Source organism: Apteryx rowi, unplaced genomic scaffold (genome assembly GCF_003343035.1).
Source record: "Apteryx rowi isolate R43461 unplaced genomic scaffold, aptRow1 scaffold_294, whole genome shotgun sequence".
NCBI lineage: Eukaryota > Metazoa > Chordata > Aves > Apterygiformes > Apterygidae > Apteryx > Apteryx rowi.
Genome location: NW_020449352.1, coordinates 602655 through 620820, shown reverse-complemented (window position 1 = coordinate 620820; position 18166 = coordinate 602655). Strand labels below are relative to the sequence as shown.

Sequence of the window (18166 nt, the reverse complement as noted above, 5' to 3'; positions counted from 1 at the left end):
ATGAGAGCACAAATTTGCCTCAGAGATACATCTAGGCTAAAATGTGATCACATATGAACCATCCTGCTCTAAGGCTACGTGGGACATGCTAGACGTGGCCTATCGCTTTGCTCTACGGGAAACTGAGGCACAGAAGAAAAGGAGGCGCGTTGTACGAAGGCGGGCTGTGGCGGAGGGAGGACTCGAACCACGAGCCTCAGGATCTCCAGCGCTGCGCGCAGACTGGAGTGCCCGCAGGGGCTGGGCGCACCACGTGACGCCTCCCAGCCGCGGCGCGCGAGCACTTCCGTAAACACGCGCGCAGGGCTGAGTGACAAGGAAAGGCAGCCAATCGCGGCCCGCGGGACGCGTGGGGGCGGTGGCTTTTCCTCCGGCGGCTCTGGCGCGGGACGGCGGGAGCCGTTAACGGCAAAAGTAACGGCTGCTGCGCGAGCTGGTGGGAGGGGGGACGGGGCGGAGGTTGGGGGCGGCTTCGTGTGCGCCGTGGCGGCCATGGCTGCAGTAGCGGCTGGCAGCGGAGCGAGGGGGTGGGCCCTGCTGGCCCGGGCCTGGCCCGCTCTGGAAAGCCGGGAGTAGGCCGCGCCCGGTCGGGCCGTGACAGCTCGCCTCAGGGCCCCTCTGCCGCATCGGGCCCTGCGGGGGGACAGGCAGGCGGGGGTAGGCCCGGTTTGCCTGTGCGGGGCCGTGTCTGTCCAGCTGTCTGCCGTGGTGTAAGCTTACAGTGTTGGAGGGGATGATGGGGTCTTTAGCTGCACTTCAGTTGTGACTTTTCTAGTTTTTTTGGGCTGGGGGTGAGCATGCCTTCTCTTAATACGTGTTTTGGATAAGGTGTGTGCTCTCCTGAAATTATACATGCTCAGTTTTGTTTGGTGCTGATTTCTGCATGTGTCTGTTAATACTGGTAAGTCATAGGTGTATATAATAAAAAATGCATGCTATTGCACTTTTTTGGAATGGCATGATAAAATAGATACCTTGGTTTACTGGTTTATATATTTTGGTTTATTGTCACAGCTTTCCAATGGAGATAAAAGCAGCTGTCAAAAGATATGAAACAAGGAAGAAAACAGGAGGAACAGAACTGGCATCCAAATCCCGAGTTGATTGGAGACGCACTAAAAGGGAGATCATCTTGTTTGACAGCGATGAAGAATCCTCATTTACCTCTGACGATGAAGGATCTGTCACATCAGAAGAGGAAGTAGATGAAAAAGATGAAATTGTTGCGAAGAATAGCCCTTCAGATCCTGAAGAGAAAAGCCATAATGAGGCAATAACAGAGGATGCCGAGGATGAGCACGTCATGCCTGGGAAGCGTAAAAGGTCAAGCACTTCTGTACTGTATGATAGTGATGAAAGTGAGGACAGTGATATCCTTGTTAGAAAAGTTTTTGCTAAACGCCACTGTATAATGGATGAAGATGAGAGTTCTCAAGAACAGCAACCTGATAAAACCTGCCTTGCAGAAAATATTTCTACTAATAGGAAACAGCAAGTGTTAGCAAAATTGAAAGAACTTGCAAGACAAAGAGCTACTCGGACATCCTGTAATAGCGAATGTTGTGAGGTCTGCATTTTATCTTTGAAATTCATTTGGTAAAAGTACTGAATGTGGGGGAAGAAGAAGGCTAATAGATACTAGTCAGTGGGATTTTTATTTTGTATTGTTTTTTATTCATGGCAAATTAGTAATTCCATCATATTTTAACAATTTTCATATATTAACATGATAAGAATGCTGTCTGCTGACACTATTAACTTGAGTTTAACTTTCATCACTGGGGATTTAAGAATTTCCTTGTATTTGCTCTTTCAGGCATTCAGATGACTAAGCAGCTTAGAATGCAGGTATCTGTCTTCCTACATAGCCAGAAAGGAAAAACATCCTTAACATTATTTCTTCCTTTTTCCATAAAGAGGAGACATGTGAAAGAACTATCAAATGATATTTATCAAGAAGCAAGATACCTGTTGAAGTAACTTAGAGATCTCAAGGTAGCTTAATTCCTACAATAGACTGAAGGTACATGGAGATGAGTGATTTAAAGCTGAAAGTAACCCTCATGTAGTACAGAATTATGTAATTTTGGAACTGTATTGTTTCTTGTTGATTGAACAAATGGTCAAAACAGGAAGGTCAAAAATCTTGTCTAATATATAAAGTGYGCATGCTGAAAATACTTAATTTACTTTTGAAAAAAATTTTTAATTCAATTAGGATTCTAATGATGAAGTAGAAATAGAAGAGGAACCGCTCTCTCATTTGCCCCTCACACCAACAGAAGGTAGTGAAACTGACAATGATAGCATGAAAGATTTTATAGTTGATGATGATGATGATGATGAAGAGGAAGATGATGATGACACAGAAGACAGAAAGAGTGAAAACCAGCCACAGCAGAAAGAACTAGATATATCAAATAGCCAGTTGCTGGCATACTACGTCCCACACTGTAAGATGAAGATACTGAATTGTCACTTATTTTAATGTCAATTGTATTGTTGTAAAACATATTTATATATTGTAAATACAAAATAATACTGTGTAGTAGGTTATGGTAGCTTAAAAGCAGAAATTCCTGAAGGGCTTTAATTTGTCTTGAAAGTATTCTGCTTTCCACAGTAAACTTTTACAATCCTTATAAGTCTTATTAAAGGAGGGTATAATTTACGAGGGGGGAAAAGCATATTACACAGATTTTTGAGTTGGTCTGATTTAGGATGAAGTAGGCTACCCATAATGTAATCATTCCTGTTGAGATGTAAAACGATCATCCTCTATCTTGTGATACACTTAAGCTTTGTTAATTCTGGCTGAATTCTGTTCTGGGGAGTGACCTAAAATTCTCATTGCCACTTTAGTTGGATATATAATTCTTTACTTTATCATGAGTTTTGAGTTGGGGTTTTATGGGGCTTGTTTCTTTATTTATGTTCACTTTATGGAAGTGAGATTTAGGAGCACAGGTCTCTGGGAGTTTTTGAATCCATTGGCTAATTTCAGCCAAACTGCACAGAGAGAGTTTTTTGTTTTTTTTTTTCAAAATGATCAGGTTGCTGCAACTTTTGTGAAAATTGGTATCTGTATGGAGGAGAGAGGCTTGAACTGGAACTTYTCACTAATTCTCTTCTTACATACTTTGGTGGTCAGAAGCAGGAATGTACTGATCAATGGAAGCATATATAGTCACAGGTATCTGTGGTATTTCTTCCACAGTAAAACCAAATAGAGTTGTGTTTATTTGAAAGAAAGGGGGGGGGGGGAAGTAGGTCTGGCTTTCTCTGGCTTTCTGTATTTCCTGCAGTTATTTGAACAATTTATTCTCTTCTTTTAGTGTTTGATGGTAAAAAAAATTTTATTGTGCATTCCTCCTGGCGAAAGGAGTGTGACTTTAGGATATGCTGAAATTCTTTAAGATCATTCAAGTGAAAAGCAGTATTTAAAAGCAGGATCTTAAATAAGGGTTTAGGTATTGTATATTAAAATTATTCTGAAACTCATATTTTAGAATTTTAAAATCTTTTAAATAATTTAATGAAAAAAGTAATTCTTTTACAGGACTTTTACCATTGCTAACATTTTTTGTCTGACTTTATTGCTTTCTTCCCAGTATCACGCTGTGGTCATTATGTACACTTCCAAAGAATAGTAAAGGCTTTCCTCATAAATGCAATTGATGACACTTTTCTGAACTCATTATATGGTAAGTATATTGCATTAAATAATATAATAGTGCACGTAAAGTTATATGGACAAAGGCAGTTATTCTTGGAAAATATGTGCCTTGTGATTAGAGTATGGGATTGTGAGTTAAAATTCCTGAGGTATGTTCTTAGTTTTGTCTGTGTAACCTTGGGAAAATCTATCTGAAATGGGAAGAATAATCTTGAAAAAGTAAATGGACTTGATTCTTTTTAGCCCAGAGTTTGCTCTGAGATTTAAGGAAGTGTTTCTGTGTTACTGATCAGTAGTAACAGTTCCAGGATAAAGGAGCAATTACTTTCAAAGTATGCATCTCAGTGAGAGCCTTGCAGAGTTTGACTGACTTTTCAGAATGTCACATGCCTCATAGCTTTTTCTGAGGAATTTGATGTAAAATAAATAATTTTAGTTATGAAGATTACTGCGTATCTGAATCTGTTGTTTTCTGAACATTCGTACTTTGAGATGAAGCAAATACATTTCAGCCACAATCAGTACTCCTTGGTTTGTTCTTGCTGAGGAGATGTTTTTTGGCATTTGACCTAGCGGTGCTGAATGGCAACTTTACACATAGCTTCAGAAGCACCATAGAGATGGGATTAATGAGGGGACTGTCAGTATCAGATTGTGGAAGGAGTCAGCTGAATGCCAAAGAGAGGAAGTTTTGGTGTTATCAGGAAATAAGGGGGAATGGAGAAACTGAAGTACACACTAGACTTAAACTCTTACTACTGAAATGTGTATTCTTGGAGTTAAAAATGTCTTTCATCTACCACTACTATTTCTTTCAGGTGTTTTTTGTTTTGTTTTGCTTTCTTTTGTTTTACCAAGTGAAAACAAGGTTATAAAGAGTAATACGTAAATTTAGCTATAAAATCTTGTGACTAGATTTCTGTTGTAATAGCTTTTTCCTATTTCAAATTGTATCTGCTATACAAGACTGACAACTTGTTGCCAAGGTGGAAGTAGATCAGCTAGAAGGGTGAGTTGGAGGTTGTATTGTATCTTTCTGAAGAATAATATGTACTATGAGCATAACCTAGCATTACAGTGACATATTTTCAGAACACAGAATGGATTTTTTTCTGAGTGCTGCAAGTAAACCTGTTTGTTAGTTTGAATTAAGAGCAACTAATTTAGCATTACAGTACAGGCTTGCTTTTTAATGTGAATTTGTTTTATGTGAATTTGTTTATTGTGATTGGTTTACGGTCTAGCACAGCCTCCTCAACCTTTCACTGTAGCTGGCTCTTACTGAAATTGTGTGTGCAAGGTATATTTGGGGGGGAAAAAAAAAAGATTGTAATTATGGTAGTTACAAGTAGCTGTTTTTATATAGAAAGCTGGACCAGTCGCTAGTGGTCCTTGTTTTTGTTTCTTTGATAACAGCATTGCTAAAAGACTAGGGAAGGTAACTGACTTAATTTGCATGTCTGTACATGCTGAAGCCCTGGACAGTACATATTGATGAGAATCAGCCTAAACCTGTGAAACCCCTGTTTAACTCCAGGAGTCCAGCACATATTTGGGAGACAATTGTGGAATAGTGGTAATTTTAGTCATCTTCATACTCATTTATTTCTTTTGCTTGTGTATTTGGAAGTATTTATGCTGCCTAACTGTTTGCATCTAATGGTGCTGCTGAAGTTCAAACTTTAGTCTCTGTGTTCCTTACAAGTGAAGAAAGAGAAAAGAGTTGTCAAAATTTCTGCTGGAAAGCAGCTCAGAACAGTTTGTTTTCATTGATTACAACCTCCTACCTTGTACCTTTACCTTATGTAAACACCCTTTATAAACTGGACAAAAAGCAAGAACTTTTTTTTTTCTTTTCCATGATTTTGAATGAGATTGAGCGAATGGTTCTGCATTTGGGGTGACAGCTTTTCACTTTGACCTTGATCGTAGAGTTCATGTATCTCTTGCAATACAGACTTTTAAATATATCCGTTTATTAAAGATGTATGGATCATTTAAATGAATGTATTCAATAATAACCTATTAAAGTCATTCATAGTTCTTCATATTTAGAATCATAATGCCCCTGAAAATGTTTTTGAAGAAACATGTACAATCTAAGATGGTCAGCAAAACAGTAATGATTCTCACTGAACAGATGGAACAAGACAAAAGAAGTATGCACAAGATATGTTAACCTCACTTCATTATTTGGATGATCGCTTCATTCAACCTCGTCTTGAGAACTTAATATCTAGAAGTCGCTGGAAAGATCGATATAAGGTATGTAGCTTCTGCTTTAATCAGTGAAGTGTACTCTAGATCATGCTGTTGCTGACAGATATTTCCATGCTCTTCCCTAATTCTCAGTAAAGGTACAATAATCACCATAATTACATATCCTTTTTTTTTTTTAATACAGACTCATTGCTCTTTACCTTATGTAACTTGTTCTTATACTTACAAATATAAGAAGTATTTTGTGTGATTATAATCAGATAAACATTCAGGTAACTGAGATTCTTTTCTCAGTTACCCAAATGCTTCTCCTGCTAACTTCAGTAGAGGTGTTTTTGAGAATTTTTTGTGACTTTTCTAAGAAAATTGCTTCCCCCCCCCCCAAAAAAAAAAAGATAAATCAGTATGTTATAATGAACCTTCTACAACCTCAAAAATATGAAGACAATATACAGTAATCTAGTCATTGTATGTGAATTAATAGAATAGTATTAGTGTTTTAGCTGTGGTGATCTAAGGATCACTCTAATAATGCAGTATGGCGAGGGCAGAGATGTATATTTATGTGAAGTAGACCAACTGATAAAAGTTGCCAAAAAAAGAAAGAAATAAAAGAAAAGGAAGTGCCTGGATGCAGGAATCATTTTTTAGTTCTGGAGAAGAATGAATAAATTAAATGAAGTAGAACTGGGTGCACTGTTGGAAGGTGACTGAAAAGCTGAATTCACAACTGAATTCTGAAAGMCTTTAGATTTGATTCCTTCTGGTCTCTGTTGTACTAATTTTGTGGGAATGAAGCGTGCTTAGCAGCTTGTTCAGACATTTGTCTCTCTTTAACTATGGAGATTATTTAATGTTACTTGAAATTTATTTTTCAGGAGCGTGTGGATTGTTACCCAGATGTTCGCATAATCATGAAAAACCCAAAAAGTATGTCTTGTCAGGCCTGTGAATTGAATCGGTATTGTAAGTTTGATGTGTTGCTGTCTGGAAAGCTTTATAATAGTAGAACTTTGGAAGCAGATGACTTCATGTCACATGACAAACAGGTAACTTCAGACAAGCACCCTATATAATTATTTTTAAACTTTGTCTAGTGTTACAGAAAATCATACAAAGAATAGAAATTTTGTCAACAAATCTAATATCTATAATATTAGAAGCAAGTGTTAAGTTACTATACTTCTGCATCTGAATTCCTATTCAGTTTTCAAATATGAGGACCATTTTGCAGTTTTGAGGAGTATAGTCTTTGATTTGGCTAGGGAGTAGGTTATGAAGGAAGTTTCTGTGAAATATAGAAGGAAGAATAGAGGTGTTCCCCCGCCTTCCCCTTATCCCCTGGAGAAGAGATTGTGAAAAGTATCCTATAATAAACCTAACATTTATCAAAAAAATAAATTTGATGTGTTTCTATGGCCTTTCTTTTTGCCTTCATCACAATGATTGGGGTGCTGTTTCCTCCTCACTCTTGCTACTTAATGTTAGTACCTGTTACAGCACATGTACTTGCACTGCGGGGAGTGGTAGCAAGTATATCCAACCATGAGCTGAACCTTATGATAAGAAAAGATAAAGGGTTTCAAAAATGTGATGGGGTTCATTGATAACTATTGACTTCAAATGAAAATTGATATTTGCCTCAATTTTTTTTCTGTTTCAAATCTTCAGTCTGACTCTCATCAAGGGTAAGAAGGAAACTCTTTACATAAATAGCATCCTACACACATACGTGACTCAGCATGCTTGTCCTTTGAGGTGCATGAGGAGGCAGTCTGAAATATGTGTCAACCAGGCTAACAGCACACATGAAGATTCACGTACTAACTTAACTTCTAATACAAGCACTCAGCAGTTACTTATAAAGTAGGATTTTTGTCAGAGAACATTAATAGAGGACATTAATATCTTAGCAAAACCAGCTGTCATACTAAAGAAACTGAATGATGCTCTGAACATGCCTGGCATTCTTGGTTTTCACCAAATACCTGAGAAAAGCTATGACTTTTTTTTTTCAGTCTTAAATAGATCCTATCTCCTTGTGCCAGGAGTYTGATGCTTTAAATCAGGAATAATATTTGCTTTAGGTTTATATATTTTCACAGAATCACAGAACGGTTGAGGTTGGAAGGGACCTCAGGAGATCATCTAGTCCAACACCCCTGCTCAAGCAGGGTCACCTAAAGCACATTGCACAGGATYGCGTCCAGGCGGGTTTTGAATATCTCCAGAGAAGGAGACTCCACAACCTCTCTGGGCAACCTGTTCCAGTGCTCTGTCACCCTCACAGTGAAGAAGTTTTTCCTCCTGTTCAGATGGAACTTGCTGTGTTTCAGTTTGTGCCCRTTGCCTCTTGTCCTGTCGCTGGGCACCACTGAAAAGAGTCTGGTCCCATCCTCTTGACACCCTCCCTTCAGATACTTGTACACGTTGATAAGATCTCCTCTCAGCCTTCTCTTCTCCAAGCTAAACAGGCCCAGCTCTCTCAGTCTTTCCTCATAAGAGAGATGCTCCAGTCCCCTATTTCTAAATATCAGAATGCCTTTTCATTTAAATTACATCACTGGAAAGCCCTTCACCTTTGTGTGTGCCTATAATGCCCTTAAGGCTTTCCCAGCAGGAGCCTTGCATTGATCAGCTTTCAGAAGTGTTGCAGAAGTAACCTTCTGTTTAATGGACCATCATCTCCATTGAATGATTGTGTTTTCTACCTTGCTGCAAATAAGTTTTGTTCTAATTCTGTGCCTACTGCTTTAGCTTTTGGAGCCTCTGTGTGCACTTCATCTGTTCTCGTTTGCCCTAGATTAAGCATAGTAATGCCATTGTCGTTCTAATAGTCCCAGTGTAACCTTGTCAGGATTTACTGCTTCCATCCTTAGTCATTTTCATGTGTTATTTCCCATGTAGCCGTGCACCCAGGACAAAGTATCTTGAGATCTCAGTTGCATTGACACTGGAAATTGTTAATCTCCTTTTGAGAAGACTTTTTCCTACCTATTACAATATGTTCTATTAGGGCCTTTTTTTCATTGCTGCATTATCAGAACAGCTTGTCCAAATTGGAAAACATATCCGTTTAGATAATCTTGCATCCTTCTCTCAGTCAGTTGTGAATTGAATTATTTTTTCTGAATGAGAAGTCTTTTGGGTTGTTAAGTAATGTTGCAGTAGGCAGTCATTTTAGATGAATGAGCAGTCAGTTTTGTTTTATTTCATAACTGAGACTTCTGAAGATCTTGAATTTTAAGACCTTGGGTGTTCTTAAGATTTAGAGACCTTCATTTCAAATATACAGCTACCGGTAGTTTAACCCCAGAAACAACAGCAACAATCCACTCATTATTCAAATTTTGTCCCACATAAAGCACTGGCTATTTTGCACTCTGAAAAAGTCTTGAAATGTCCTGTTGAATTTTGAAGTAACTCACTAGTTCGTTTTTATCCTCTCAGTAGAAGATGAGCTTTTTTTACCCTGTGTACCCCAGCATCYGGTGGGATGCCAGCTATGTGCATGCTCAATATTGAGGCTGTAGAACAGACCCAGAGGAGGGAGCACTCTGAAGTAATATTTAGTACTGGCTTTCTTATGTGATGTTCATATTCCTGTAATGACCTGTAATTTAGCCAGCTAAAGGTACTGTTCTCAAGTAGTCTTTGAAGTTCTGCTGGTGATGCATTGATCAACTTGTGCTTCAAATTGAGAAAAAAGGAAAAAAAAGGGTAAGTGGAGCTACATGAAACTGGCACTTCCAGAAAATAATTAACTGAAAGAGAAGACAGTTCAGCACTGACAAACTAGATTGAATGGAAATACATGGCTGGACTCTTTCTCAAGTTTTATTTGAAAATACCCGAGAGAAGTAGATGGGAAGAGAGCAAAAACAGACCTCCAATGCTCTTCTGCCTAAAGTTTTCCTTTTCTCTCATCTCTGCGGTATTCTGCTTTGCTAGTAGGCCTGAAGAGAAACAGCTGTTCCAGTTTTGCTTAGGTTTCCAATGATTGTTTTGTGTGCAGCCGCCGATTCTGATCCCTCCATGGTCAGAGAGAACTGAGCAGTTCAGTTATAGGTGTCCATACACTTTCCTGTGCCTGTCACCTGTACTGTGGACTGTGTTTTCTATTCTCAGTCTTGGTTTTCTATTTCCCCTTCTATCTATGCTTAAAGGACATGAATTCAGTCATTACGTTTTGTACTACTGTCAAGCTATGCTCCTGCATTCCACATGAAGTGATTTAACACAACTTTGGCTGGTGTGGCCAGCTTGAGTAGATAAGTTAAGCATTAGGATACAGTCACTGAGAAATGTGAAGGGAAAAAATTAGAATGAGTACAGTACTGAGATTCTTTCCAAAGCTGCATTCTGAAATAGTGTTGTATTTTTAGACAATCTTTCTTGCTTTAAAAGTACAATACATAATAAGATTATATGGTATTTAACTGTTTTCCTCTGGCACTTTTCCAATCTGGAAACTCTTTACACCTAGTCCATAAATAAACGATGAAACTCATTGCCACAGGATACTTCAGAAGCCAAAAGTAGAAGTGGGTCCCAAAACAGCTTAGACGGGTTCTTGGAGAAGCTTCTTCCATGCTGTGGAACATGATAGCCAGGATGATACAGAATGTTTTAACTGTTGAGTGCTAGTAATGTCATGATCATTCTGTGTTTGTCCTGCTTCTTGTACTTATTTCCTAAGTATCTCCTGCTGGCTATTTTCAAAGGGAAGAACTGAGCCAGGCAGACTTTTAAGTCTGATGCAGAATGGTAGCTCCTATGTTAGGTCAAATAATGTTCCAAATAGCACACCTCATTGCTTGGCATACTTAAGTTCTCAAATGTTCTATGAAACACCACAGTTCAGTTCTTGATTCTTTCTGTATTTGAAACGGTACTTCTGGAAACATGAATAAATCAAGGTTATGCATTGGTTGGTAGGTCTTGCACCTCCGAAGTACCTATAGTGCCAATCATAAGCCTTAGCTTTTCCGTTTTGGTGCGAGTTACAAAACGGGGCTGCATTTAGATACATACATGTAATCATTAGAGAGTTGAACAATAGTAGTAGCAACTTTTGATTTCAAGCCAATTTAACTTTCAATTAATAGCCATTTGCTGTCAGTTTGATTAAAAGTTTTTTTTAAGTGAGTGTGTTTCCATTGACTTCGATGATATTACACCTGTTTGTATCAGCTATCTACTGGTTAATATATTTAAGAATTGATCAGAATTCCTTTGTAAACTAAGTACGTTTTTCTGTTATGGTCATTGCCAAGAAAATAGATACTGCTAGCGCTAGGTTGTACAAGTAGGTCACATGTTTTTTGGGACTGCTTACTGATGCAAACATTTGGTCATGCATTACAAGCTTACAGAAAATTTGGGGTATAAGCATTGATTAAAATGTAACCTGCTCATAGTTTAAAAGATTATTCAGATTATTACCCGTGGCAGAAATAAAAGGTACCACCACTGTGGTTCAGAAGAGAAAATCTTGCAATATATACTATGGGTAAGCATATAATATGGTTAGTTAAATCTAAAATAGCAATCAAACCACAGCCTACATTACTGATCAAGGAACTTTGATCTTTAGTCACTCACCTGCCTGTTACTCACAAAAACAACTCAATCCAAAATGATGCTGCCCTTGAAGGATAAGGGGTTTTTTATAACACTAAATCAGTTTTTCCTGTGTATATCAAGAGCTGAATTTCTTTATGCAGATACACTAATTTTGTTGCTTTTGGGGGTAGGAGGAAGGGAGGAGAAAACCTGACCTCTGAAAACCAGCCAGACATAAATTTCTTACCTGATAGGCTTTATTGTGTCTATGGGTTGAAGTAGTAATCATTGCACCTCTGGGTCATTTACAGGGGATGGATTCCTCTTCTGATTTGCCATTGTATGTACTTAAACTTCTTCTCTTGTGGAAATGGCACAAAATTTATTTCTGTGAAATGCAAGATGTCCTTAAGTACAGATGARCTTTGGCTCCATTTCCCTCCCCACATCCCCAATTTCACATATTCTTAGTGAAGACTTAAGATTGCAGAAGATTCTTGTAACCAATATATTATTAAGTATTTTAAGGTAAAGACCTTCACTGCATGAATCTTTCTATAAAATCTGAGTTTAAAATATGTCCAAATACTTGCCTGTATTTAATGTTACTGCTGATTATGTATCTACTCTAATTCACGCTCCAGTTGTGTATTTACATGTGTTTTTACCATTTCTTTATCTATAAACACTGCTATAAAGAAAACTGTTAAATAAAACAGTTCTGTCTTCTGCATGAAGGTTGTGGAATTAAAACTGGTAATAACTGGGAGATGCAGAAGCTTTGGTTTCTGCAGCATTATTGACTAGCTGTACTTCCCAGACTGCTACAGACTAACATTTGCATTGTATAAAACCTGTGTTTTCACCTTTTATTTTTATTAAAGCCAGACTGTATATTATTTAGTCTACAAAAAGCTAGAGTTGATGTTTTATGTCCCTAGTATTACATGTAAAAGTATTACATGTAAAACAAAAGTTAATCAAAAAGTTTCTCTTCCTCTGCTTTCACAGTGTGCTGGTTTTCTAAAATGCTAGTGATTTTGTTACAAAGCTCCACCAGGAGATTGCAAAGATGAAAGACTACCAGTTATAAACATAGCTGTGTACAGGTTTTGCAAGAAAACAGTGCTGATAAGCTGCCATTGCATAGACTTGCYGGCTGTCTGCTTGTTCAAAAATAGTTCTGCCATGACTGTGAAAACTACATGCTTTTACTCCGTTTTTTATGCATGTAGTGTCATTCTGTTTATTTGATTATTCAAAAAATCTTACTAGAGTGACTTCAGCCATTCTTTAGATTGTCAGGATAATCACTGTTCTAAGAAAATGATTTGTTCACTTTGGTCTAGGTTTTGAAGGTTGGCACAGTATGTGCAAATCGTACAAGAGTTTATCATAATTTGAAGCACTTCAAATACAAGTTGTATGTGGATTGCAGCTCTATGGCCCAGTTGGATGGTGTTGAGGATGAACCTGTCAAAGACACAGTAGAGCGGCTTTTCAGCCAGTTGGAAGGCAGTGGATGGATTCAGAAGGTATGACTGAGTTATTTGATGTATCCTTTTGCAGTAGATAAAAGGAAGCTGACTGAGATAAAATTTCTGGTTTTATTGATCAATCAGTTTTGAATTGTTAGGTTTTGATAATAATAACTTAGTTTAACCATTTATCCAGCTATGCTGGCCTAGTCCCTCAAACAGGGGTATGCCAATGTTTTCCCATAAAGTTTATTGACTTACGACATTAGGCTTTTATGCAGCTGCACAACTTCTGGGCTGTGGCAGGCAGGCTGCTGTCCCATTTGAAAGCAGCAACATGACAAACGCAACCTGTAACTTAATGACAATCGGAAAAACTTAACATGAGGCACAGCAAGAATGTTTTACTGTGCAGTTTACATTCAAGTGTTTTGACTTACTCAAAAACACTTCACGAACTACTTTAAGATAACATGGAGTACAGTTGCATTTAGCAAGCTTTCACATATCCTTGCTTCTGAACTGTTGTTGGCATTACTGTTTATGTATCAAAAACACTAAAAGCAGTTCCATTATTAAACCTAGATGAAATAATACAGGATTTATTTTATTTGCAGAGATATGATGATCTTGAAAACTGCATGAATGATGCAGATAGTTTCCAAGAAGAGAAAATGGATTGAGTAGTGACGCAGCCCTTTGGAAGAGGTTTTGTAAAAATTTGAATGGCCCATTTTATCTGCATGCACAGTGTCCCTGCTTGATCTTCAAGATTCCTTTTAGGCTGTATTATACTTAAATATGTATGTTTGTAAATTACTGTTTAAGAATATGCTGTATCTCTTTTTTCACGTTCGTCAATATTAACTTGAAGTTTTACTGAATCAGTTCTTCTAGTCTTAATGCATATGTCACTTTAACTTTCCTTTTTTACTTAAAAATAGCATCTAAATATCTGTTTATCTGTGAAATAAAACTTCTGCCTAATATGTTGAGCTGCATTGCAGAGAAGGAAGATGCTGAGACCTTTTGAAGTAGGAATATTYGGAACCATAAAACTACATTATACAAGAACATCTGACTTGCATCTTATCTTCCCCGTTGCATGTTACAAATTTGCAAGCAAGTCCAGGCATTTAGAATGATGGTTATGATAAAAAGGACCCAAGTGCAAAGCCTTATTTCCCCTTTAGGAATCAATATAGACTGTTGCAAGGCAACAGAGGAAATACTCTGCAGTCCTGACTACATTTGCAGCACAAATAGTCTTTCCCCTTCTCTAGAGAGCAGGTGATGAGTCACATTCTAAGCATCATACAGACCGAGTCTGGCTTAGCCATCCAGATGAATACTTGAGCCTACTGTGCTGTCTCTGATAAGCAACTGGGGCAACTTACTGGGATTTTAAACATCGAACTGTGTTCTGCAAACATTCTGGCAACAACTTGCAGTAAGGGAAGAATTAAGAGAATGGAATAATGTAGCCATGCAAGATAAGCAGGAATTCTTCCAGTGTATCTTGACAACAGAAAGTAGGAGTTGCTCAGGATCGTGATGCACAGCCTACCTGAGTTGCATGAATTTAAAATCAGAGTTTTGCAGGGCAGGGAGGTAGCTTTTGGAAGAGTTAGGAAGAGTTAAGTAATTTTTTGTGCTATATATAAAATTAATTGGAACCTAGGTGAAGATATGGGGCACAGGGTTTTGAATACAGTCCGGAACTGTTCTTACCTCCTGCTGTACCCACGTACATTTACTAGTCTTTTGTGGCTGAGCAACTTGGTAAAAGGGAAAATATTGTTAACACTCTAGATTTTTAGAAATTGCTCTTTGAGAAATAAAACTATTGAAGTCTGTTTTCTTACTGATTTGTCCATAAGAACTCCCCATGTTCATTATGCCACCCTACCAGGAACAGACATTGTGTGCTGGTTGGCTAGGCAGCTACTGCCGGATGTACTGTGTAATGGTGAAATTCTGTTGGCTTTTTTCTATCAGAGCTGTAATTTAGATTTGTCATTCACTACCTATGTGTCAGCTTTCACTGTAAGAAATGAACTACTCTATTTTTAAGAGGTTGAAATTCAGCAGTAGATTTTTAAGATACTAGGGTGAGCTAACATTATCTGTCCTCCTTTTTATTAAATACAATTTTTTTTATTATATACACAAGATTTTCAAACAAGGATGAAAAATCACAGTAAACAGATTGAGGCTTGCGCTCATGTAAACTTAAATTAAAGACACTATTTCCATACCTTAACTGTCAGTTAGATATGTAAATATCCTAAAATTTTATGTATACCTATCTCCCTGGTTACCAAAGCTGCAAGTAACTCTGTTTTCTATTCTTTTTCCTTCATCATCTCTGTTCTTTTGGGAATATTGGTGGACACACATCCTTCAACTTAAATGTACTCAGAAATCAGTCTCAAGCACATCACCCTTAGGAAAGCTGAGGCCATTCATGCCCCACTTCTTTTGGTTAACAGAATCTCTATATCATACTATATCCTTGTTGGCTTCCCTGGAGTACTAAAATAACAATTTTGTTTGGTGTAACTTTATTCTTGCAAATGAAAACAGTTTTGAAATGAATGGGTTTCGTACCACATAATGGTGTACTCTCTCTCAGACCTTTCCAACCAATCTTCAGTTCTGTTACCTTCTGTATTTTCTGAAAATTTTAGAGGAGTGTATGATTCTTATTTTAAAATTTTGCTATCAAGATGAATGGTCAATTTCTTACTTCACAGTGTATGAACTGATTGCTACCAAATAAAAAAAAAGTTTGGAAAATTTTGGCTTGCTGAGTAATGATAATATATTGAGAATACATACAGTTGCTTATAAATTAAAACTGGCAGATTATTCCGGTGACTATTGCACTCATTCCTGGATATCTACCACAGCCCATACCATGTTTCTCATCTCTTAACCTCCTCTTTGTTCAACTAAAAGGTCTGAGCTACCTGCTTCTTTCATATTCCTGCATGCAATTTTCTTTCCAGATCTCACGTTTTTCTTTCTCTAACAGGGTCAAAAAGTCCTAGGAAGAAAGTGCCTCAGCAGGTTTACTAATTTTGTCTGTGACATCACTATTTGGACCAAGAAAATGCCTACAATTGACATCACTGATTTCTATTTCAGTAGGAAACTGACATGTGATCTGGCTTGGCAGGGCCGTGACATAATGTTTGTCCGTATATAGGCTCACTTAGATTTTGGTATTCATCTCGCTGAGATTAAAGGAAGTGGTAATATTTTTGTGGCTGTTGCTTTACCTGAAGAGTTTCCACAAGACAGAACGTGCAGGATCGTTGCATCATGTTTACATTTGTGCCTTTGCAACAGGAGATGTAAAAATTGTTTAAAGAGCCACATATGAAAAATTTTAGGTAAGATTTTCAAGGACAGACCAGAAATGCTAATCCTTTTACAGTATTTAGCGCAAAGAGGACTCTTACCTAATGAGGCTTTTGGGTCCAACAGCAATAAAAATACTTGTAACAGAAAAATTCTGTGGAAATATCTAGTGGTGAGAGAAGTCAGAAATCTGATCAGTCTTTCGTACTTGCTTTTCTAAATTAGAGACTTAGAGTTGAGGTAAGAGGTGAGATGATTTTGTGTTTGATCTGATAGGACATTTAAACCATCTTTAGTGTTAATTTTTGAATTAGTAGCTCTAATTAAGATAAAGTACCTGTCTTAATGGAACAATGAAGAGAGATCAGTATTCGATTAGATTTGGAGCAGGTGATAAATGATCATACTTGGAAATTACTGTAGTTCTTGTGATGTTTAAATAATCTGTTCTAGTTTAAGTTCTGTAACCTGAGACTATGATAATGATAAAATTCACCTCAAAATATTTATGCACAAGATCAGTCCTACTAATGTGATGTGCTCCTGGGAGAGAAGGCCCTTTCCAGTCTACATTCTGTATCCAGTTCCTACAGGGAGGAGTGAAAAGAATTGATTTTTCTCTCCTTGTCCTTCATTTTTTGAAAAAAAGTCATCAGCAGATCAAGAAGTAGCATGGTAAACTTTGCTAGTAGTAGCTTGCTGATAGTGTCATTTTTTAGAAAGTGAAGGCTTCTCCTGTTTCCAAAAAGCAGCTATTTCTAGTACTTCAGCAGGCAGTTACAGGCAATTCCCATGCTTAACTCTTCTAGTTTACTTTTATTTGAATAAATAAAGGCCTGTAGTTTTATCCTTCTTTAAGTCTCTCTGAATAAACAGAGTGGGTGTGTTAGCTAAACACATGTAAATGCAGTATCACTCCAAGAGAAATACTCAGCACAAAACAAATATACTCTATAGAGTTGCTGATTCCATTTTGAGAAATACCTATTTCTAATCTGTATTTAGAGGTGAGACAAAAGAATGTAAGAAAGTATGATCTACCAGCCAAGGAAAAATATGAGAAATATGTGAACTAGTATTTAAAAAAACTGATAATACCTCCCTCATTGACTACACTTCCTTGAATAGTTTATGTGAATGTTGGTGTTTTTCTAGGCAAAAAAAATATATACATGTATATATATATTCATAAGATTTATATATATTATATATATCATGATTATATATATATTTGCTGTTGTTTGTAAAATAGGATGGAGACAGTTTCTTTAGATCTCTGTAGAGTTCATATTCTTAATTCAAAAACTGCTCTGTGTTCAAGATTGTTTATTTTACAGTGTACACACAGTAGTAATGCATAAGCCTTGTGTCCAGAATTTAAGACAAGAAAACTGACTCAGGTGTAGACGGACTATTTATTCCAAAGTTAATCAATTTACCAGGCAAATTGCATGTTATATTCTAACAGCATGCTTTGCTGAGAATACCACAGGAAATAAATGTATTTATATCTCTAGTCATTCAAAATGTTTAAGAACCCTTACTGAAAAATAAATCATGGGAATGGCTGAAAATTCAAGGCACTAGTTTGCAAAGCACAGCACAGGCTTGATATTAAGCATGTGCAGTTCCAATAGAGCTAATATAACTTTAAAGTAATTCAATAGGTGATTTCTAATCAGAGATGAACTAGGTATGTGCCTAGATTTAACCATGTACTCAAGTTTGTTAGTGACATAGGTTCAATACAGTCTTTTTGTTCCATTTTTGGAAAGTTATTAACACAATGGGACTTCTATGGTGAGAATTCCTGGTTGTGAACCCAGCACAAATAAGTGCTCTGCTGATCTGGAGGGGGCTG

At 37.4% G+C, this 18166-nt stretch overlaps 1 protein-coding gene across 4 annotated transcripts; it reads left to right on the top strand.

Moving 5' to 3' along the window:
• The first annotated feature begins 313 nt into the window (after window positions 1-313).
• CCDC82 (coiled-coil domain containing 82) lies at window positions 314-14795 on the top strand. Of its 4 annotated transcripts, none has more exons than XM_026069394.1 (8): window positions 314-414; window positions 1015-1567; window positions 2219-2285; window positions 3612-3704; window positions 5817-5941; window positions 6775-6945; window positions 12811-12996; window positions 13557-14795. In XM_026069394.1, exons 2-8 carry the CDS (start codon window positions 1022-1024, stop codon window positions 13620-13622), a joined length of 1254 nt encoding a protein of 417 aa, XP_025925179.1. In that variant the 5' UTR covers window positions 314-414; window positions 1015-1021; the 3' UTR covers window positions 13623-14795. The 4 variants fall into 4 exon arrangements, with proteins under 4 accessions (XP_025925179.1, XP_025925175.1, XP_025925178.1 ...); XM_026069390.1 differs by having other exon boundaries at window positions 2219-2453; XM_026069392.1 differs by lacking the exon at window positions 314-414 and adding an exon at window positions 480-901 and having other exon boundaries at window positions 2219-2453.
• Window positions 14796-18166: the final 3371 nt, after the last annotated feature.